Raw genomic sequence first — 22,630 nt, forward strand, 5'->3', positions numbered from 1 at the left:
ATTTTCTTAAATTAACTCAATTTTTCCCAAAACTTCTGTAGGCAGATGTTTAAACATAATGTAGCATAATCGTTCTTCACCTGGAGCAGTGCAACCACACCCCTCCAAGGCCCTCGTTATTTCAAACGTGTTTAATTAAGCATTCAGTGACTCTCCACAATCACACTTCTTACGGTATACACCTTCATGCATTCTTAGCTTTTCTTCCTTACATCTTTTACATTCATCACTTAGATTGTCAACTTTATGCACTGCTGCAAAAACTCTTCCTAGAGCACCTGCTTATTCTTTGTTTGAAACAGACGTAACATTTTCCTCAGCCAACACGGTATCTGTACTGTCTTTCCTTTCCCCATCATTCTCTTTAACATTTTCCACACATCCCCCAGTTGTTTCCCTTCCTAGAAGAACAGAATTCCCGCCTTGCACCTTTCTTTGCATTCTTAATGACTTTCCTAGCCAACGCTCTCTTTCTCTGAAAGACTATCATGCTATCAAATGTACAATTATTCTTCAAAGTTTTAAAAGCATTATCACAATTGATGGCCTTAGTACATGCTTCAGTCCACCAAGGAACTATCTTTAGTCTACCATTCCCCCCTCTTATTGGAATAGCCAATAAGGCAGCATCCAATATGACTGAATTGACAGATGCAGCACAGTCTTCTACCGACCTTTCCATTGACAATTTATGACCCTCTTTTTCACACAAAGTGTAAAAAAGTTCTGAGTTTGCTTTGTTAAAGCACCAATTTGAAACCAGTTCCCTTTTATGAAACATACGTCAAGATCTATGTTATACATGACCAGTGGCAACCAGTCATTCAGGGCAGATGGGGCAGTGAAAAGCTCTTACAATATTCAATCATTATATTTCTCAAAAACAGGTGCACCACCAAGTCAGAACAGTAGGCGAAATTAAGAGGTGAAAATAGACAAAATTATTAGGCTGAGACATATGGGCTACTAACAGCGTAAATTAATAAAAATGATGGATTGCCTCTTATCCGCTTGTCGTCCCCTTATGCCATAGTTTGTACATCTCAAATGTCAGTATAAACCAAATTTGTTTAAGCAAGTGAGCCATATCAGCTATGTTTTTTTTTAAAGGCAGTAAATGAGGCTGAATTAACTGGTAGGTGTTGGGACTCTGCTGTTGGGACAGCTTTATGTCGGCCCTAACAGTTTGTGGGCACCGTTTGTCACCGTTATAGTGCAATTAATGTATTGTTTAGTATTGAGTAGTGGCTTTGCTGGCATGCAGCCCACTCTTCTTTTTTTTGTTGCCCCACCAAGATTTAGATGCTAAAATAGCCACTGTAAGTTATGTTTTTTTTTAAAGGCAGTAAATGAGGCTGAATGAATTGATTCGCTGCCAGACAAGGCTCTGCTGATAGCCAGGTGTAGCAGTGGTAAGATGTTGGGACTCTGCTGTTGGGGAAGCTTTATGTAGGTCATAACAGTTTGTGGGCACCATTTGTCACCGTTATAGTGCAGTTTATGTATTGTTTAGTGTAGTGTAGTGGCTTTGCTGGCATGCATCCCATATTCTTTTGTTTGTTTGCCCCACCAAGATTTACGTGCTAAAATCACCATTGCACATTACTGGGAAATTATCACTACCTATTGTGGATTCTATCTTCACATCCCACTCACATATACCAGCAATGGAGGACATGACGATGTACCTCTCATTCAATCTTCAACAACTGAACTATTGGAATGTGTGGTATTGCTGCCCCACAAGCTGTTATGCGCATAGACATTTCCACAACATATCTCCTTATCACTTGAACTGGATTTCGTAACTGTGTCTAATTCAGATACAAAAATGGGTTTACAAGGATTATAGTAATTCAACTACGTGATATTACCCCCTTCTCTACACATCTCCACTGCCCCACATTCATGCTCTTTGAAACCATGTATCACTCTATCTGATACACCTTATTTGATAAATGTAGCACACCCACCACCCGGACCCTCTATTCCATCACCTCTCACAGAAATAAACCCAGGTACAATATAATCCAACTGAGGATTAAACCATGTTTCTTGTATACACACCACATCCAGTAAAACATCTAAGCCATGTATAAACTTCTTCAATTCTTGTCAATTGGCTATCAACTCCCGGTATGGGAGTGGCTTTTTGGGCTCCCGAGTGGCGCAGCGGTCTAAGGCACTGCATCTCAGTGCAAGAAGCGTCACTACAGTCCCTGGTTCAAATCCAGGCTGAATCACATCCCGCCGTGAATGGGAGTTTCATAGGGCAGTTCATAATTGGCCCAGCGTCGTCCAGGTTTGGACGGGGTAGGCCGTCATTGTACATTTTATTTTTATTTTATTTCACCTTAATTTAACCAGGTAGGCTAGTTGAGAACAAGTTCTCATTTACAACTGCGACCTGGCCAAGATAAAGCAAAGCACTGTGACACAGACAACAACACAGAGTTACACATGGAATAACATAGAATAAACAATAAACAAGCCAATAACACAATAAACAAGTCAATGACACAGTAGGAAAACATAGTCTATATACAGTGTTTGCAAAAAGCATGAGGTAGGCAATAAATAGGCCATAGTAGCGAAGAATTACAATTTAGCAGATTAACACTGGAATGATAAATGAGCAGATTATGATGTGCAAATAGAGATACTGGTGTGCAAAAGAGCAGAAAAGTACATAAAAACATCATGGGGATGAGGTAGGTAGATTGGGTGGGATATTTACAGATGGACTATGTACAGCTGCAGCGATCGGTTAGCTGCTCAGATAGCTGATGTTTAAAGTTGGTGAGGGAAGTATACGTCTCCAGTTTAGCGATTTTTAGCAATTCGTTCCAGTCACTGGCAGCAGGGAACTGGAAGGAAAGGCGGCCAAATGAGGTATACCTGCTGGAACGTGTGCTATGGGTGGGTGTTGTTATTGTGACCAGTGAGCTGACATAAGGCGGAGCTTTACCTAGCATAGACTTATATGTACCGAGGGCCAGCCAACTAGAGCATACAGGTCACAGTGGTGGGTGGTATAAGGTGATTTGGTGACAAAACGGATGGCACTGTGATAGAGTGCATCTAGGTTGCTGAGTAGAGTATTGGAAGCTATTTTGTAGAATGACATCGCCGAAGTCGAGGATCAGTAGGATAGTCAGTTTTACTAGGGTACGTTTGGCGGCGTGAGTGAAGGAGGCTTTATTGCAAAATGGAAAGCCGATTCTAGATTTGAGGAGAGGGACGGAAGCAATACTGTGACACATAGGCCTGGAAAGTATGACAGAACTTTGCAGGTTATCTCTGCAGTAGATTGCAACTCCTCCCCCGTTGGCAGTTCTATCTTGACGGAAAATGTTGTAGTTGGGTATGGAAATCTCAGAATTTTTGGTGGCCTTCCTAAGCCAGGATTCAGACACGGCAAGGACATCGGGGTTGGCGGAGTGTGCTAAAGCAGTGAGTAAAACAAACTTAGGGAGGAGGCTTCTGATGTTAACATGCAATGCTTTTTTGATCACAGAATTCAACAAATGAGGGTGCCTGGGGACAAGCAGGGCCTGGGTCTACCTCCACATCACCTGAGGAACAGAGGAGGAGTAGAATGAGGGTACGGCTAAAGGTTTTCAAAACTGGTCGTCTAGAGCATTGGGGGACAAAGAATAAAAGGAGCAGATTTCTGGGTGTGGTAGAATAGATTTAGGGCATAATGTGCAGACAGGGGTATGGTGGGGTGCGGGTACAGCAGAGGTAAGACCAGGCACTGAATGATGATAAGAGAGGTTGCATCTCTGGACATGCTGGTTATAATGGGTGAGGTCACCGCATGTGTGGGAGGTGGGACAAAGGAGGTATCAGAGGTATGATGAGTGGAACTAGGGGCCCCATTGTAAACTAAAACAATGATAACTAACCTAAACGACAGTATACAAGGCATATTGAGACATATAGAGACATAAATAGAGACATAAAGCGAGGCATAAAACAATCACAGGTGTTCATTGTGAGAGCTAGATAAGACAACAACGGGTAAGACAACAACAGCTAATCAGCTAAGACAACAACAACAGGTAAAATGGTGTCGGTTAACTACACCCAGAGCCTGAGTTCGCGGCTGGGGCCGACAGATAAACAAAAATAAACAGAATGGAGTACCGTGATTAATGGACAGTCCAGCAGGCATCAGCTATGTAGCCAAGTGATCATAGGGTCCAGGGGACAGCAATTGTAGTGGAGAAACAGTCCGATACTGGTAGGCTGGCAGGTATTATCCAGGCTAAAAAAAAGGGGTGGTATCCGTGCAGAAGGTAAAGACCGCTAGCAGTGGCTAACAATGACTAAATAGCGTGTGGCTAATTAGCTGGTTAGCTGCTGATGGCTAGCTTCTGATGGCTAGGTGGTTCTGGCTATAAGGTCTAAAAAAATAAAAAATAAAAATAGTGGTTCCATATCACATTGGGTGAGGCAGGTTACCGGAAGGTATAATTGATTTAAAATGGAAAAGAATTTGAAATTAAATTGAAATATATACAAAAAAGGACGGAAAATACAGAAGTACACGAGAGGACGAACAAAACACGTCTGCACTGCTACCCCATCTTGGAATGTATGATCATTTATGTACAAGCATTAATGCTTGCATATCACATTAACAATCGGCTGAGGTTCCACTGGCGTCCTCGGCGCGGCCACTATCTGCCGATATGTTGTATCTGGAGTATTTTGAAAACTAGGTCCATTATTCACTTTCCGAACATCCTCATAGGATACATTGTTAGTAAATGTGTACCTCTGCGCTTCCATGGCTTTGAGTTGTACCTCACATCCTCCATATACTGCATGTTCTCTGTCGCAGTTACAACATTTAACTTTAGCATCAGTCCCACATTTCCCATACTAGTGATCCCCAACACTCTTTCCACATCTCATTTGACCTTTGCACACATTAGCAACATGCCCCATCCGATGGCACTTAAAGCACAGAAGTAAAGGTGGTACGTTCTCTTAAACTTTTTCAGCCTGGGACGCAAATTAGAAATGTTTTTCCTGGGACTCAAGCTTAGGAAAATATGCAACTATACGTTCACTACTGTTCAAACGTTTGGGGCCACTTAGAAATGTCCTTGTTTTTGAAAGAAAAGCACATTTTTTGTCTATTAAAATAACATTAAATTGATCAGAAATACAGTGTAGACATTGTTAATGTTGTAAATGACTATTGTAGCTGGAAACGGCAGATTATTAATGGAATGTCTAAATAGGCGTACAGAGGCCCATTATCAGCAACCATCACTCCTGTTCCAATGGCACTTTGTATTAGCTAATCCAAGTGTATAATTTTAAAAGGGTAATTGATCATTATCAAACCCTTTTGCAATTATGTTAGCACAGCTGAAAACTGTTGTCCTGATTAAAGAAGCAATAAAACTGGCCTTCTTTAGACTAGTTGAGTATCTGGAGCATCAGCATTTGTGGTTTCGATTACAGGCTCAAAATGGCCAGAAGCAAAGAACTTCCTTCTGAAACTCATCAGTCTATTCTTCTTCTGAGAAATGAAGGCTATTCCATGCGAGAAATTGCCAAGAAACTGAAGATATTTTACAACACTGTGTACTACTCCCTTCACAGAACAGCTTGAACTGGCTCTAACCAGAATAGGAAGAGTGTGAGGCCCCAGTGAATAACTGAGCAAGAGGACAAGTACATTAGAGTGTCTAGTTTGAGAAACAGACACGTCACAAGTCCTCAACTGGCATCTTCATTAAATAGTACCCACAAAACACCAGCCTCAATGTCAACAGTGAAGAATACAATACATATTTTAAATTCTGAACTAGAATAAACTGATTGATCACACCACACAGACGTAGACCAGAAAATACACACACACACACACACAGTCATAATGAGAGGTGTGTGTCTGGTTGAAGTTTTCAACAATCATGTCTATTCTGGGCTCAGTTTTTAACAGTGCAACACTGAGGTCATACTCAGCATTGACACTGTTTCTGTACTTGTTTTTAAAAAAAAGTAATGTCAGAGTTGAGAACCCTGAATCATATAGTTATGTGGTGCCAAACTGGATCAGAATATCGACTGCTTTCTCAGTCAGGCAGGAGACCGCTTCCTGCTGTAGATGAGAAACCCAGAACTGTATGAGTGTGTTTGCCTCAAAAAGCATCTTGCTTAAATCAGTTTATTCCAGTTCAGAATACAAATTATTACATGTTTTTAACAGCAACAGTTCCAACCTATTCTAGTTTCAACAATAATTTCTACAGTAAGATGTACAGTAGGCCTGATCATTTTTTTTATCTTCATCTGTACTGTTATAAACGCTTTGGTACACCAGAAGTACATTCATTTCCAATGGAAAGCTGCGTTTGCCTTGCAGCATTGCGTTGCAGAGGCAGTTGCAGTGCGTTCTGTGTGGTGCATACGTTCCATTTATCGAACATATGCATCAAATTGTATGAGTAGACTTGACAGAAAGTAGCAACATGTGAATGTCGAATTTTTGTTGCACACATATCCAGTAAATAAATGTGGGATTAAATAATAAAAACAGTTTGATTGCATAGTTTCTTTACATATTTGTATGAATGTATTTGCCAAGTAGCATACATATTATTTACTCGATGACATCTGAACATGTATTGTGAGAGCCTATAATATAATTTCCCTCCAAAATGCATAGTTTTGGAGCAACATGCAATAATAAATAGTCAAGATAGCAGAGAGTAGGCTCTTTCAACAATGAGACCAATGTTGAGGAAGGTGGTTTTGATCGCGCAGTTGGACTGGGACCAGCCCCGCCGAAAGCGTGGGTCTAGAGATGGTTGAAGTCCCGAAAGCATGCAGGGGAGTTCCACTGTCACATTCAAGAGCTTCAACTATTTCGAGAAGAATTTCGAAGTTACTTTCGTCTGAACCGAAGCGAGTTAGATCACCTGCTCAAGATGGTTGGAGCCAGGATCGCTCGGATGGATACCAACTACCGGGAGTCCATTAGCCCAGATGAACGCCTGGCGATTTGTCTCCGGTAAGCTAAATTCTAGTGAATTTTTAAAGCTTTTGATACCGTAATTGATTGATATTAGATATATTTTATGTGCAACCTAGCTAGCTAAAAGGCTCTCTAGTTAATAGCCCTTATGTGACATGAGATGTACTTTTACACAATGTTCATTAGGACTATAACTTTTCCCAAATATTTAACGATGCAATGTTACCAACTGAAAAGAAAGTTGGGGTGCCCTCTATTCTGATGGAGGTAGGCTAGTCTTCTCCAGGACCACTTGTTGTTAATTCATTAAATTCTTCTTGGAATCACTTACACGCTGTGAAAAATGGTTCCAAACGTGTCCTTCTGCTTTCCCCATAGGATAACCCGTTTTGGTTCCAGGTAGAACCCTTTGGGGAAAAGGTTATACATGGAACCAAAAATAACCAATTTCAAGTTACACACAATATTGATCATTATTTTGAATTATATTTCAGATTCTTGGTGACAGGGGACTCCTACAGGACCATTGGATTCAGTTTTGGAGTTGGATGGTCCACAGTGGCAGGCATTGTCCCCTCTGTGGCACAAGCCATTTGGGACTGTCTGGTTGGTGAATACATGCCTGTCCCCAAGGAGGAAGACTGGAGGGCCATTGCTGCCGTGGTCCTGGAGAGGTGGAATTTCCCCAGCTGTCTTGGCTCCATTGACGGGAAACATGTAGTAATCCAGGCTCCAACGTGCTCGGGTTCTCAATTCTACAACTACAAGAGTACATATTCAGTTGTACTCTTGGCTTTAGTAGATGCCATTTACTGTTTCCGTGTTGTCGATGTTGGTGCTTACGGCAAGGGAAGTGATGGCGGGATCCTCCGCGACTCTGCCTTTGGCCAGACACTTCAGGATGGCACCCTGGAGATTCCACCTCCTGCATCACTCCCTGGGGCTGAAGACCTGGGACCCGTTCCACACGTCTTCGTCGGCGACGAGGCCTTCCCTTGAGACCCAACCTCATGAGGCCCTACGCTGGACGTCAGCTGCCATTGCCAACGCTTGTAAGGATCTATAACAAACGACTATCCAGGGAAAGGTTAGTTGTTGAATGAGCCTGTGGGATTCTGGCAGCCAGGTGGAGAACGTATCGGAGAGTGCTTGGTCTCAGCCTCTCAAATGTCGATGCCTGCGTGAAGGCCACGTGTTCTCCACAACTACCTGCAGAGGTCATTCCAGGAGCCGCTCCGGATGGAGATGGGCACGCCAAATGGTCACCTTCCTGATGTCACCAGGGCAGGTGCCAACAACGCCCGCAGACAGGCACTCCAGGTGAGGGAGAAGCTGACCACCTACTTCTCATCGCCAGCAGGTGAAGTCCCATTGCAGTATGCCGTGGAGTGAAACGTCTCTTTTAAGAGCCCCATAACACAAAGGTTATTTTAAGAACCATCCACCATTGTCCATAAAATAGCATTTTCCCCCCAGATTACTTTATGTATCATTGTCTCTCTTCATTTGGAAGCTATATTTAAGTGAAATTTGTGAGTAAAGACCACACCTTAACCCCTTCCCTCTCCCACTAACGTCAGTATTATACACACCTGGCATGGTACACCAGGTGAGCGGGAGCACTAATGAAAGTTATACGACATAGTTAGTATGATAACGAAGGGTAACCTAGGGTCCATACAAATAGTACAGTTTACCACCATGTTCACTGGCCTGACAAAATACAGGTGGAAAAAAAACTAATTAGGAAGAGAATGTTTTTACTTTCATCTTGTCTTAGATCTGCAAAGGTGTAGGGAAGAAATAAGCAGATTAAGTCTAAATTAGATATTAATAAACAACTGAAACAACTGACTATGAAAACATTATAATTTAATACGTATTCAAGTACAGGAAAGAACATGACAGGTATGTGTGTTGTAAAAATGTTTACAAAAATGTAACTATTGAAAGTGCGTGCGTGTAAAAAAACTATATTTAAAAAATGAATGTGTAGCCTGTAATCTGTAAGAGAACAGCAAGAGCATGTATTTTTGGCACAACTGCAGACCGATACAGGGACTACTCATAAAGCCTAGACGTAGTAGGGGAACTTCAGACATGGCCATAAAGAGAGAGAGGGCAGGGCACTGGAGATCTGAGGTACGAAGAGGTGTGTGTGTGTCTCTGTCATAATATGTAGCTATAACACAGCTAAACAAACAAATGGCCCCTGGACGTCACGGACCAGTTGATGGAACATAACTTCACAAAAAGTTGCAACACCCTGGTTTTCAAGTGGTTTTAAATTAAATAAATATATTGACCTTTAGTCTCGCAAGAGACCAAGAGCATCTGTGAAAACTCTGTATGAGTTTCAATTGAGAAATCTATGTAACACTAATAATGAGTACTATCCTAAGACTTTATAAACAAATGAATTGACTGAATTTAAACAGAACTGATGTGTGTGAAAAGAAAGGTACAACGAGGGAGGTCAAAACAACAACCAGACAACTCCTCTTCCTGTCCTTCCTGTGAGCTGGTCGGCTAAATTGACTCCATTTCTGAAAGGGAAGAGAAAAATAACACATACAAGCTTAACATAATATGACACCATAAAAGGTGAGATTTATGTTAAGTAAATACTGCTTGTATAGTGTAGTTAGTGGCATAAATATAGGAACAGTGTGGTAAAGTTGGTAATACTTGCTGTTTACTCATGGAATTTGTATTTCAGATCAAAAGATGAATATGACAGGCAGATATTTCGACAGCAAACTGTTTTAGGATATTTTCTAACCCAGAAACAACAGCTATACATTTGCCTCATATTAATACTTTGATCTGAAATACCAATTAACCTACATAACTATACTGTAAAAATGACCTACTTTACTTCACTGTCGCACACTTATGACACTACCTGTGATGTGGAGAAAAAAAACGGACCATTGAACTCGGCTTCGAAAAGCAGCTGATACATTTTAACCTTGACTGCTGCTTTTCTTCGCTGAGGCAGCCTCTTCAGTGTTGGCACCAGGCTCATGGCAAAGAGGGTCTCTTCATCCTCCTTCCTGTGAGCATCAGGTTGGGATGCATCCCTCTCGACGGCTTGGAGGAGAGCCTCTGCTGAAGTGAGTTGAGTGGATCTGGGGGCTGGTGTGACGTTGTTCCTTTTCGTTTCTCTCTCTGTTTCTTTCCACGGCCACATCCTGTTCAACGAGGTACTCAGTGGTCACTTCCGTGAGGTTCATAATAATCTCAGGTGGTCCTAGATCCAGAGGTGCTTCCTCCATTTCATCATCTTCCATGGCTGCACCGGTAGTGGTCATACTCGTGGATGATGTTGTAGAGGGTCTCACTCCACCGGTGGAGGTGATGGTCGCATTTGAAGGTGACGTTGAGGGTCTTGATGCACCGGTGGCGACAACACTTGTGGATGACGTAGTAGAGGGTCTGGCTGTAAAATTGCCACTCGTTGCCCTAGGCACAATAAATGGATCCAGAAAATAAAGAATGTGGCAGAAGCGCCAAGGCTGCTGGCCTGAAGCTGCTGACCCAGACCTCTTCTTCTCTTTCTCTGCCCTTCTCTCTCTCTGATACCTGTCCCTGAGTCCTCTCCACTTCCTCCTACAGTCTTCTTCTACATAGACATGAACATGATAAACCAAACCATTACCTAGCATAACTATAGTTATTAGATAGCTATCATGGACATGTCACCTACTGTACACATAGACACACACACACACACACGGTTATCTGACCAAATGATCAGGGGTACAGTAGTATCTACTATTTATATTACTATTTATCTAGCATACACACTCACACTCTTTCAAACATGATTATTTGGTAAAGTTATCAGGGGTAGTAACTAGTAGTAACTAGTAACTTTTACACACACACACCTCATTGGCTAGGTTAGCTAGCTAGCTAACGCTAACTAGCCACATCTAGCACAAGCGCACTACTAAACTGACCTGGCAATCCTACTATCGTGGACCCTTGTCTCCAATCAGCATTTTTTGTGTTTATGTCCCTGTAGCTGTCAGCAGTTGTGTCAAAAAGACACGGTTTTGAGGATAATGCGACCATTTGCAAAAGTTACCTGCATCAGTATAGTTGCCTAGCTGCGCAAAATGTTATGCAGCAGTGATGCAACCACGAAGTCGGTGTGTTCGAAGCGTTAGGCTGCTTTAGCTAACCGGATAACTGAGTAGTGATCCTAGCTGCACCCTATTCGGCAGGTTCCCCTCAATGTGTAACAGTACAGTTGTAGTGTCCACTCGACCGCCACTCTTTTTGCTTTTCATCCTTTTTGCTTCAATAACTTTTCCTCCTTTCAGGGAAGCCTTAACTTCTTCCATGGTCATTTCCACTGGCATCCCAGCAATTACTCCTCTCAGTTTAGACATAACATCATGAATGTGACATTTCACCCGACCCCAATATAGTGAGTATATATATATTTTGTTTTACTATTTGCAATGATCAGAACCTTCCCATAACCCAGTGGTTTGGCATCCCTAATCACCCCAATCTTTTTCCTAATGGATTTTGTGAAATGCAACGGATGAAAGTACTTACTTGCTGGTTCTGGGAACACTACCAAAACTTTATAACGTTCTACTCTAACCTCTTAGTCTAGAGTGGTCCTTTACAGGTCTACTCTCAACACTACTCATTGTTTCCCCAGCAGTATTCATCCCTCCATCACTCTCATTTGTAAATGGCTGATCACTGCTGGTCTTATCGTCATTATCATCATCAATTTCCCATTAGAGATTCAGTATCTCTATTGCTTTGAATGCTACAAAGTAAAAAAAAATAATAAGAAAAAAAGCATTTAATATATTGTTTAAATCAATAAAAAAAATAGAGTTGTAGTTGGGGGCAGGTAGGATACTTGTTTCAAAAGTTAGAGAGGGCTGTGTTATTGTTCAGGAGAGGGACTGTAAGGGTTTTCTACAAGGACCCTGAGCATTCCCTTCAGTGGCAAACTATTGTTGGGAGAGGGGTCTATAAATGTGTCATAAATGTGAGGATTATTCCATTGACATTTTGTGTGTCTCAATCTTAAATGTCATGAGGTATTACTCATTTTAAATGAAGGGAAGTTACATTGTGAGAAACATGATTCATCATATCACCTTTGTAAATGATTTTAAAGGGTTAATGACCTTAGGTTTGAGCATCTGTGGTCTCCATTTCAGAAAATCAAAAATTACCTAAAATGTATCATTGGTGTTACTACTCTGACAAGTGGCACAATATTATAATGGTAAAACCTATTTAAAGTCTTTAAGCTGCTATAGTAGTTGATTTGGAATGAGAAGAAGTACACAAATGCATCAGTAAATACAAATAGAGAAAATGGAAGTATATGTTTTCCAAACTCAATGGATTACTTTACAATAATGGATTAATTCAGTAACCAAACATTTCTTAAAGTCATTCATGTTTACAGGTTCCTGTAAATCCATACATCAAGGTAGTCTATGCCCCGCCCATAAATATGCAGGTAAGATCAGGTAAAAAGGGTGAGAACAGGCAAGTCTCCTTTGACAATCGTGTGGTTGAAGAAGGATATGCTAGCATTGCTGCTGCTGCACTAAAGTAATCTGGAACGGTTTTGACAGAAATCTTGGGATTTTGTTGATTTGAATATTAGATCGGCTGGATTAAACTAAGGATATAGACAAGGTGAACATTTTCAACCATGAACAGATTTCGAAAGTGGTTTCACAAACCTAAGGTAAGTGTCTTTTAAAAAATGTAACCATGCAAGTCAGTTTAGAACAAATTCTTATTTACAATGACAGCCTACCGTGGAACAGTGGATTAACTGCCTTGTTCAGGGGCAGAACAACAGATTTTTACCTTCTCAGCTCAGGGATTCAATCCAGCAACCTTTTGGTTACTGGTCCAATGCTCTAACCACTAGGCTACCTGCCACCCATCACAATCTTTTGGCCCTATCAAATGTCTGATACTCTTTTTTGGAAGATTTTATTCAAATCTAATAATTCATAACCCTTTATTATTTGAGGTATTTTAAGAAAAAAATATATTTGTGCATTTCCTAGCAGTTTCTTTGTCTTTTTTGTAAGAAACATGTTTCCCATTATATATTTAAAAAATGGAGCAACAATAATCGTATAAACATTAGCAGTACTATTCCATGTAGAATATCCTGTATTTGAGTCAGACATGCTAGCAGTATTCTTTTTAAACTTCAAACCAGTGGTATGTCCACGTTTCCTCTGTAAACACGGACATGTAAGCTGCTGCCCAGCTAATTACAGTAAGGGCTCCTTTGTCGGTGGCTGCTGGGCTTTGTAATAGAAACACAGCCTCATTTAATAGCTCTGCTTCTGGGCTTTTTTCAGATAGCCACAAGTCATACCCCAGGGGCATTGTTCTCTCTCATTTGTTGAGCTCCTTTTGTTTGTCCAAAGTGTAGAATCTTACAGAAAAAAATATGTACTGTTACTCCCTCCTCAGTCCTTTTACCGTAAAAAATGTGATTAGTCTATTCAGTCTTTCACTTCTTAATGTTACACTATTTGTTTGCCTGAAGAAATCGGACCAACAATTGCTTGCCCAGTTCTACTGTGCTGATGAAGAGCTGAGGCAAGTGGCTGCCAAGCTCAACAGCCTGAATGGCAAGAACGAACCCCAACGCTGTGCCCTGCTGGTCAGCCAGTTCCGCTCCTGCCAGGTAAAGAAAGGCTGTGTCCCAAATGGAACCATATTCCCTATTTGGTGCACTACGTTTGACCAGAGCCCTAAAGGCCCTGGTCAAATGTAGTGCACTACTAAGGGAATAGGGCGCCATTTTGGACACTGATAAGTGAATCATCATCACTTCCTCTTATTGTAATGATAAAAGTAGAGACCTTTAAGATAATGATTCACAAACTGTAAAATAGTATGTGCTATCTTCAATGGGATTTCAATTCCTCTTCTTGGATTTACAACAGGACAATGTGCTGAGCATCCTAAACCAGATCATGAATGAGTGTATTCCAGGCGAGAGAGCCAACCGAGACTTCTATGTCAAGTTCCCAGACGAGATCCAACAAGAGAACCTGGAAGGCCAGCTGTGGTTTGGAGCTGAGGTACCTGCTAGCATAATCTTATCTTGACACTTCAGACGTTCATGTCTCGGCGACAGCATTAAAGAACAATGGCTGGTCATAGCGATTTTAGCTATTATCTTTGAAAAGCTGACTATGTAGAATAACACATTTATGTTATTTATTTGTATTTTTTTTATTTTACCTTTATTTAGCCAGGCAAGTCAGTTAAGAACAAATTCTTATTTTCAATGACGGCCTGGGAACAGTGGGTTAACTGCCTGTTCAGGGGCAGAACGACAGATTTGTACCTTGTCAGCTCGGGGGTTTGAACTCGCAACCTTCCGGTTACTAGTCCAACGCTCTAACCACTAGGCTACCCTGCCGCCCCAATCTCCATAGTGTTTGGCTGCTGGCTCCATCATCATGAACCAGGAGGCTGAGAGCGAGGCAATGCGTCCCCTAGCAAAGGAACTGACTCGCTGCATAGATGAAGTACGGAACATCGCCCGTGACCAGGCTCTTCGCAATCGGAACATCTATACAGAGCTACTGTGCCAGGCCTTGAGAAAATTTGACAACCTGTTTGCAGGTTTCGAGTTCAGGTGAGACGGTGAAAATGATATTTTACTCCCACAGGAAAAGTGGGTTTCATAGCGTAACACACTCACTCTCTTTTTCCTTCTGTACCTCAGCTATGTTTCAGCCATGGTACCAGTCAAGTCCTTTAAACAGTATGACATCCAACAGGATGTCACTGTGCTGTTCTGTGAGACAGTGTCCAGGTGAGAATGTATACATAGTTCTCACCTACTGTACATATGCTTCCTATCAAATAATTGATTTATTAGTCTACTAATAAATGTTACTAAGTCACTTTTTCCCTCATGGATTCTGTTAGGGCACTAAAACGGGGATATATCACTCAAGACCTGATCGATGACTATGAGCCTGCACTCATGTTTACAATCCCACGATTAGCTATAGTGTGGTGAGTGTTCTGAAAAAACTCTCCAATAAATACCTTTTCAATTGTCATTTTTATTGTACAGTATTTGAATAATCTACGTCACTACAAATTCTCAAACCAAATGCCATGTGTCTGTCTAGTGGTCTAATGGTGTTTCCTGATGGCCCCATGAAGCTGGATGGTGAGTTGGAGGACATGTCTGAGTTATTCAGGCCCTTCCACTCTTTACTGAAGAAAATTAGGTACAGTACCTCCATTTCAAAGCCTAGTTTTAACAATAGCATTAGTCTTGTTGAGGTATTTCCAAAAGTCAACATTTTGGTATATGAACAGGAATCTCCTGCGCACGCTCAAGGAAGAAGAGCTTCATTCGTTGGAACGCAACCTCTGTGTCACTCATGAAGAGGGTTTGGTTGCCCGCCGCTGTTCTTCAGCCATACCACATTCAGCCATCACTCTGGCCCAGCAACTAGAGCATACCATGCATGGGAAGCAGGGGGCAAAGTCCCAGTCAAGTGTTCCTCCTCAGGCATGTGTCGTGATGGAGGAGGACAAGGAGGACAACCCTTCCCTCCTGCAAGTTGAACCTGGCCGTTTAGAGTGGGACCCAGAGGTTGAGCTGTCATCCTCCTTGCAGACTGACATCATGGAGATGGAGCTGCTCAGCATGATGTTCTACCAGGCGGGAGATGAGATGTCCAGCTTTCTGTCCCCAGCACCCAGCCAGACTTCATCTCCTTACCCCCAGAGGAGGGGGGCTGCCAGCCTCACCCCCAGCCCCATGGCCTCTCCTCTCAGGCTCCGCAGGGCTGGGAGCAGAGTGTCGTCTGGTGGTTGGTCGTCTGGTGGGTCAAGTGTAGACAAAGAGGAGCGTGTCTTCTACATGGATGACTTGGACGGGACACAGAAGCAAGGCTATTCCCTTCCTAACTCCCCATATCTGAATATGAGGCGGAACATGTCTTGCCCTTCTTCACCGTGGACCAGCTTGTCCAGGAAGTGTGCGGAGGCAGCCCTCCAGCGCAGCAAGAACTGGCCCAGCAGTAGCAGGCTCTCGATCCCAGACCCTGGGGTTCTCTCTGTCCCCCCCATCTGCCTGAATGGGGAGGGGTTGAGCCAGAATGTGAGCCAGGATCTTTTAGAGACGGCAGAGCTGATTGCACTGAGGATGAAGGGGGTGAAACTCTCTGCAACTGTGATCAATCCCCTATCTCCCAACCTGTCTACCTGGACCGAGAAGGTGAAAGAGGAAAAAGATGACGATGAAGACGACGATGAAGAGGATTCACAGCTGCAGTCTCTGAATGAAGGGGCCACATACTGCCAGATCAGCCCCTGTATCTGCCTCCAGTGCCCCAGTCTGCATATATTCCCACCAGACCATGACACCTACGGCTGCCTGACTCCCCAAACCCAAGGTCCCCCCTTATCTGCTGTTAGAAGCCCAGCTCTGAGCCCCAGGGAACAGGGGAAGGAGAGGAGCCATGTGCTGGGCCCACGGTTCTCTTCACTACGGGCCAAGGGTCAACAGAGAGATGGTGTTCCAGCATCTGTTGCCTGCCCCAGCCTGACCCAGTGGAGAACCAATGGAGATGGGAAGGCTGAACAGAGAGTGGTAGAGGCAGAGCCAGAGGATTACACCCTGTCTCAGTTCAGGTAAGTGCTAACCTCATACTTGCTCTAGTTTGAATGACGTAACCCAAAAGTTGATCAATTATACTACTATTACACTACTATAAACCAGTAGATTATACTATTTTCTCTAGTGGCACTTAAAATTACAGAATATAACTATAAACTATATAACTATAAATTACAGAATTTTTATAATACATGACAATAACAGTTTTAGCCTAGCTTTCAATGTCTGAGCAGAACCTAATGTTCCCAATGTCCCCTACTTCTCTCAGCTATCAACCCAGCAGTAATAACACAGAGGGGATTGAGCATCCTGACATCCAGTTGGCCTGCCACAATATCCGATCCCGTTTCAATAGCAGCGGTGACCTCCTTCACCGTCTGTTTGTGTGCATCTCAGGTACAGTAGGTCCTCATTGTCTTTCGCTTTGTCAATATTGTAAAACATTTGCAAATGTTTCCCCCTTTAGAACCCCCTCATTAACCACAAAATTTTTATTTTTCACAAAAAAAAACAAACACGTTTGACAGGCCCACTACGCTAAAAATGAGCATTGAGCTATTAGTGCTTTTTGAGGTCATTTTGGTTTCGGTTCAATAAAAAAAAAAATATCACGGTTTTCAATTTAGTTTTTGATTATTTATTTTTTTACAATAAATGCACTACGCATTATGTGGGTTGAATGCTGTAACAACACTGAATAAAACAATTAATAAAAGTCCCATGATGGTAGTGACTGTCCATTTATTAACAATAATGTATTCACATTACTTTACTTTAATAAAATATTTCAGTTGTGTATATTACATTTATTTTATTTGATGACTTTATTATTTCATTCCAAGTCATCATCTCATCTTTATAGAGCTTCTACCTATGCTGTCTTAACAACTCCCTACTACATCGCACAGTTTGGGCTTGATCGGATTTATCTCTAGAGAAACATTCAAATAATGTAACCGGTTAATCGCTCAGCACTACTAAAAATGGACCAGCCCATCTGTCAATTGCCCGAAATGCCAGATGGCCAGTCTGCCCCTGTATTATGTCATACAGTATCTGGATATGCCTATCCCTGTTTGACATAGCTCTTACATCATAAGACTGAGGGGACAAGTGATCTTAGTCTCTGATAATGTATCAACTCTAACCAGGTGTTGCAGACCAGCTACAAAGCAACTACTCCAGTGACCTAAGAACCATATTGAAGACACTCTTCCAGATAATGACGACTAAGACAGTTCTTGCAGAAGAAGACAAGCAAAGGAAAGGTACTACAGTGCTTGGGCATATAATGTGACAAAACCATGACATGAGAGATTCTACACTGCAAAAAGTTCAATCTAAGCATGCTTAAATATCTTATATTGAGTGATTACTCACTTTTAAGAAATTCTTACCAAGCTAAATTATCTAACATCATTGGCAGAAATGTTTTCTTATTTTAATCTAAAAGTGCTTTTCTCTTATTTTAAGAAATTTGACCTTGGTCATATTATTTGCAGTGTCCGTAGACCACAGGAGGTTGGTGGAACATATATTGTGGACAGGCTGTGGTAATGGCTGGAGAGGAATAGGTGGAATGGTATCAAATACATTCAACAGATAGGTTCCATGTGTTTTAATGTCATTCCATTTGCGCCGTTCCAGCCATTATTATGAGCTGTCCTCCCCTCAGCAGCCTTCTGTGACGTAGATGCATCCAAAATCTCTCGACTCCCAGTTCAATATGGTCTGTGTCCTGTCCATGTCTCACCAGCATCCTTAGGCCTGAGTAACAAGGCTCTGGAGGACTGTGCCTTGTGTATGGAGTGGCTGTCCTCCTCCCCATCGATGGAGCAAGATGTCCAATGTGAAGGTGATGTCTCCTTTTGGTCTTGTCAATTTAACTGTCCCTATTATTATTTTCTAACCATACATCAACAACTTCAATCACATGTAGCGCTCCCAAACTGGGTTCCTGATGAGGCCTGTAGCGTCTGCACAGCATGTAACGCCCCCTTCACCTTAATACGCAAGAAGCACCACTGCAGGAGCTGTGGCAAGGTACCTGTAAATACCCAGACAAGGGTACCATATAATCACCACTCAACTTCCAGCCACACATAGTCACACACTTACTAATGAACACAGACTTGTGAATGTATGCGAATAATTTTGAAATGTATGTCGTCTCAGATCTTCTGTTCTCGCTGCTCTGCCCGCTCAGCGCCTCTACCGCGGTACGGCCAGGTTAAGGCTGTGAGGGTATGCACCCACTGCTACATGTTTCACGTAACGCCATTCTGCCCCTGGAACAGCAACTGACTCAACCCTGGCCCTCATTATTCTATCAATCCAACTGTTTAAGGTAGTTTACTAGCTTATCAATTAAATAGGCATTCACAATGTGGTACCTGTTTTTTTGTGACTTTTAGATGTGTAATAGTAAGAGTATCAAAATGTCATACAAAATGTTTCAACATGTGGAGGACCTTCAATCATTTGTATTGAATAATATTTTATATTGAGTGTTCTTTCTATAACATCACAACTGGGCACTGACATGAGTGAAACCTCTCAGAATGTTTATTACTTTAAGACAAGACAGATATGTTATTCTGCTTCAATCCTTGAGTTGTAGCCACACCATCTGATTTCACACACATATGCAAGAACAAGAGTGCTTTCTCACTACTTAGGAGTGGTTGACAATGTCAAACTGAGTGAGAGGGATCATTAGATAACAATACCATTTCATTCAGCTAGCAGTGCTTTCTTTAACCATTCGTTTCACAAGTTCACGAAGATACAATATAACTGTTGTGTTGCACAATATCCACTACTTTGAATTGTTAGGCTGCTGGGCACGTACAGCTTAACTTTCTTCCGTGCTACTTTTACATTGTCAGCAACCTGGTTGGACAATTCATTGTACTCAAAAACACAACAAGCATCTCCACTAGAAGTTCCATCAGACAGAATTAACATTAAAAGTAACAGTGAGCAATTAGCCCTCTCAGATTAATTTTCTTCCCCCTAAAACAACTATTTCAATCATGGATAACACCTGAAAGATAAGAGCTGTAAAAAAAGAAGAAGCACATTCAAAGACTTCAAGCATTTCAAAACTTCAGCTCAAACAGAACTAATTTTGTCAAATCAAGCAGGACAGAACAAGCCCTCCCCCCAGTGTCCCCAATGTAAAGGCTCAGACAGTCAAGGGAGACTTGACACAGAACGGCTGACTGAAAAAACAACCACCCCATTACAAAAGCCCTTGGTACAACAGCAGTGCAAACCATTAGCTTTCTTTAACTAAACCACTTATAGGACTACCCTGTAGGACACAAGACACATCACAGTAGCCTCTTAAAATAACATATTTCAAATTTGCTCACAAAATATCTGTATATGACAGGATCTTGTCATCCAAGCCAGCTAGTGGCGTGCTTATTTTTTGTTTAGATCGAGGACACAGGAGCGTTTCCCAGGGCAGAGGAAGTGTGGTCAGTGGCAGGGACATCCAGCCTGGCCTCACAGCTAGCTGTTTGCAGACCAAGCCTTCATTACACCACAATGCAGTCCCACTGACCTGAGCAACTGCTTCAGAGACCTGGGATGGAGAAACAGAGCAGGCTGTTAACGAACACTTGCCCCAGAGTCCATGTCTAAGATAACACAAACAAACACAAACAACAATAAGATACATCGACATGCTTCAGTCTGTGGATGGCAGATGCATTTCATTACCTACTAATCTTCTTAAACGTCAGCACTACAGAGATGGAAAGGAGATCTTGTCAACTTGATTCATCTTAATGTGATTATCAAGGATTTGGAAGATCTCCTGAATGTTGGGTACGTATCCTGACTGCAGCTTGGACCAGATTGGTACATCTAAAAGGGAGTGTAGAAAAGATGGGAGACAAAGATGTTTACATATAATTTAACTGAATTTCATCATCACTGAATTAGTTGTGTACATCCATGCAAGGATGTAAAGTGAAGAAAGTGTTTTCAGTGACCCCATTCAACTCACCATTTAGTGTGATTTCAAATGCACCGGTGGACAAGAAGTGGGTCTCCAACATGTTACTGAGGAAGAATGTCATCAGGCACGAGAATATCTGGAAGACAAACAAGTGTGTTTAGTCAAAATCTATTGAAGTTGAAACCGTAAAACCTCACCTTATTTTCTTGAGTCCACGTCCATGCTCTGGGAGTCTCCAGTCCAAGCATAGCGAAGGGATTTTGTCCACTGACAACCAGGGCAATGGCAAGAAGTTTGAAGTAGGAAAATAAATTTCCGAGATATCTGGTGGAGGGCAAAAAGTGGTGATCAGAACACCAAATTCCCTGACGAAATAAATATGTTGACTGGCTACATGGCAAAAACGTGCCATCTTACTTGTTGATGGTTGTGGGAGGGTAATTTTCCCCTTCTATGCGGATGTCCGGGTACAACTGGCTGATAGACCGGGAGTACTCCTGGAACACCTTGCTATACCCTCAGGAGATGCTGTAACACAAAAACTGGTTAGAAATGTGTGTATTTAACATAAATTAGAAGTTATATTATTGAAGTATTTCGTGGCTCCCGAGTGGTGCAGTGGTCTAAGGCACTGCATCTTGAGTGCTTGAGGTGTCACTACAGACAACCTGGTTCGATTCCAGGCTATATCACAACCGGCCGTGTTTGGGAGTGCACAATTAGCCCAGGTTTGGCCGGTGTAGGCCGTCATAAATAAGAATAAGAACTGATTTGCCTAGTTAAATAAAGGCTACATTAAACAAATAAAAATTGCTGGATACTGTGACACTAAATTCCAGACTACCAGCCTGCATATAGTTAGCTAGTTCAGGTAATATGCCGGTTCTTTCATTCTATATTAGGAGCCAAAAAGGCTGTATATAGCTAGGAGGATTAGCGAGCAAGCTCAGCTAAGAACTTACTAGCTAACTAGCTAGTAGCTAGCATCAAACAATGTCCCCAAACGATCAAATGGCTAGTTAGCATAAGCTAGTTAGCATTGACTAGCTAACTGCGCCTGCTATCTAACGTTAGCTAGAAAAATAGCTACATAACAGAGAAAAACGATAATCTTACCAAAACTGGAATTTCAGCACTGGCCCAGTGTAGAGGGCCTGCTTGCTGAGCCTCTGTGGGTCGGCATCCCGCAAACTATCAGCCCCCATATTCAGGCTGTCAGAGGCCTGCGCTGGGTGTTGAGTCATCATGGACCTCCCGACGTAAATGTCTTTTACAGTGACAACTGTGAACAGCAGAAGCGCCGTCAAGATACCCGTTTGGCTATATTCTGCCATTTGAAACGGGGTTTAGGGGACCAACGCCCCGCTTCACAACCAAGTCTATCGACTGGCAAACTACTGTACACCTGACAGTTTTCTTCTGACCCGTCTCCACTGGCAAGCGGCTACAAACTGGCTAGCTCTGTATTAGCAGCAGCTTCATCCTCTTCCTGTAATCTGTGCACTACATCTCTGAAATGCTGCCCCCTGCCGGAGTGGATGCAGCACTATTTGTATGAATACGTTATACTGTATCTCTAATTCTATGGATACACTGTACAGTGTCTTCAGAAAGTATTCATACCCCTTGACTTATTTCAAATGTTGTTTTGTTCCAGCCTGATTTCAACATGGATTAAATCGTATTTGTTTCTCAACCATTCGCACACAATACCCCATAATGACTAAGTGAAAACATGTTTTTAGAAAAGTTAGCAAATGTATTGAAAATAAAATACAGAAATATATAATTTAAATAAGTATTCACACCCCTGATGTTAGAATCACTTATGGCAGCGATTACAACTGTGCATCTTTCTGAGTAAGTCTCTAAGAGTTGTGTACACCTGGATTGTACAATATTTGCCAATTATTATTTTCAAAATTCTTCAAGCTCTAGTTGTTGATCATTGCTGGACAACCATTGTCAAGTCTTGCCATAGATT

General features: G+C 42.0%; 2 protein-coding genes and 2 pseudogenes across 2 annotated transcripts; 2 read left to right on the forward strand and 2 right to left on the reverse strand.

The window, feature by feature from the left end:
• Positions 1 to 6,750: 6,750 nt before the first annotated feature.
• Positions 6,751 to 8,392, forward strand: LOC139391128 (uncharacterized; annotated as a pseudogene).
• A 1,137-nt stretch (positions 8,393 to 9,529) lies between these two features.
• On the reverse strand, positions 9,530 to 11,080 carry LOC139390829 (transcription factor Adf-1-like; annotated as a pseudogene).
• Positions 11,081 to 12,704: 1,624 nt separating this feature from the next.
• Positions 12,705 to 19,193, forward strand: LOC139390573 (lateral signaling target protein 2 homolog). Its single transcript, XM_071137779.1, has 13 exons — positions 12,705 to 12,740; positions 13,566 to 13,706; positions 13,969 to 14,106; positions 14,467 to 14,669; positions 14,760 to 14,849; positions 14,966 to 15,055; positions 15,175 to 15,276; positions 15,368 to 16,690; positions 16,945 to 17,072; positions 17,828 to 17,944; positions 18,433 to 18,531; positions 18,616 to 18,719; positions 18,852 to 19,193. Exons 1-13 carry the CDS (start codon positions 12,705 to 12,707, stop codon positions 18,978 to 18,980), a joined length of 2,700 nt encoding a protein of 899 aa, XP_070993880.1. The 3' UTR covers positions 18,981 to 19,193.
• Positions 19,194 to 19,219: 26 nt separating this feature from the next.
• On the reverse strand, positions 19,220 to 22,182 carry LOC139390574 (selenoprotein T, 2). The gene is made up of 6 exons (XM_071137780.1): positions 21,763 to 22,182; positions 21,064 to 21,174; positions 20,844 to 20,970; positions 20,695 to 20,782; positions 20,406 to 20,552; positions 19,220 to 20,268 (listed from the first exon to the last, which is right to left on the reverse strand). The coding sequence occupies exons 1-5, from the start codon at positions 21,978 to 21,980 to the stop codon at positions 20,431 to 20,433; spliced, it is 666 nt and encodes a 221-aa protein (XP_070993881.1). The 5' UTR covers positions 21,981 to 22,182; the 3' UTR covers positions 19,220 to 20,268; positions 20,406 to 20,430.
• Between the last annotated feature and the right edge of the window lie 448 nt (positions 22,183 to 22,630).

This window comes from Oncorhynchus clarkii, chromosome 31, assembly GCF_045791955.1.
Source record: "Oncorhynchus clarkii lewisi isolate Uvic-CL-2024 chromosome 31, UVic_Ocla_1.0, whole genome shotgun sequence".
Taxonomy (NCBI): Eukaryota; Metazoa; Chordata; class Actinopteri; order Salmoniformes; family Salmonidae; genus Oncorhynchus; species Oncorhynchus clarkii.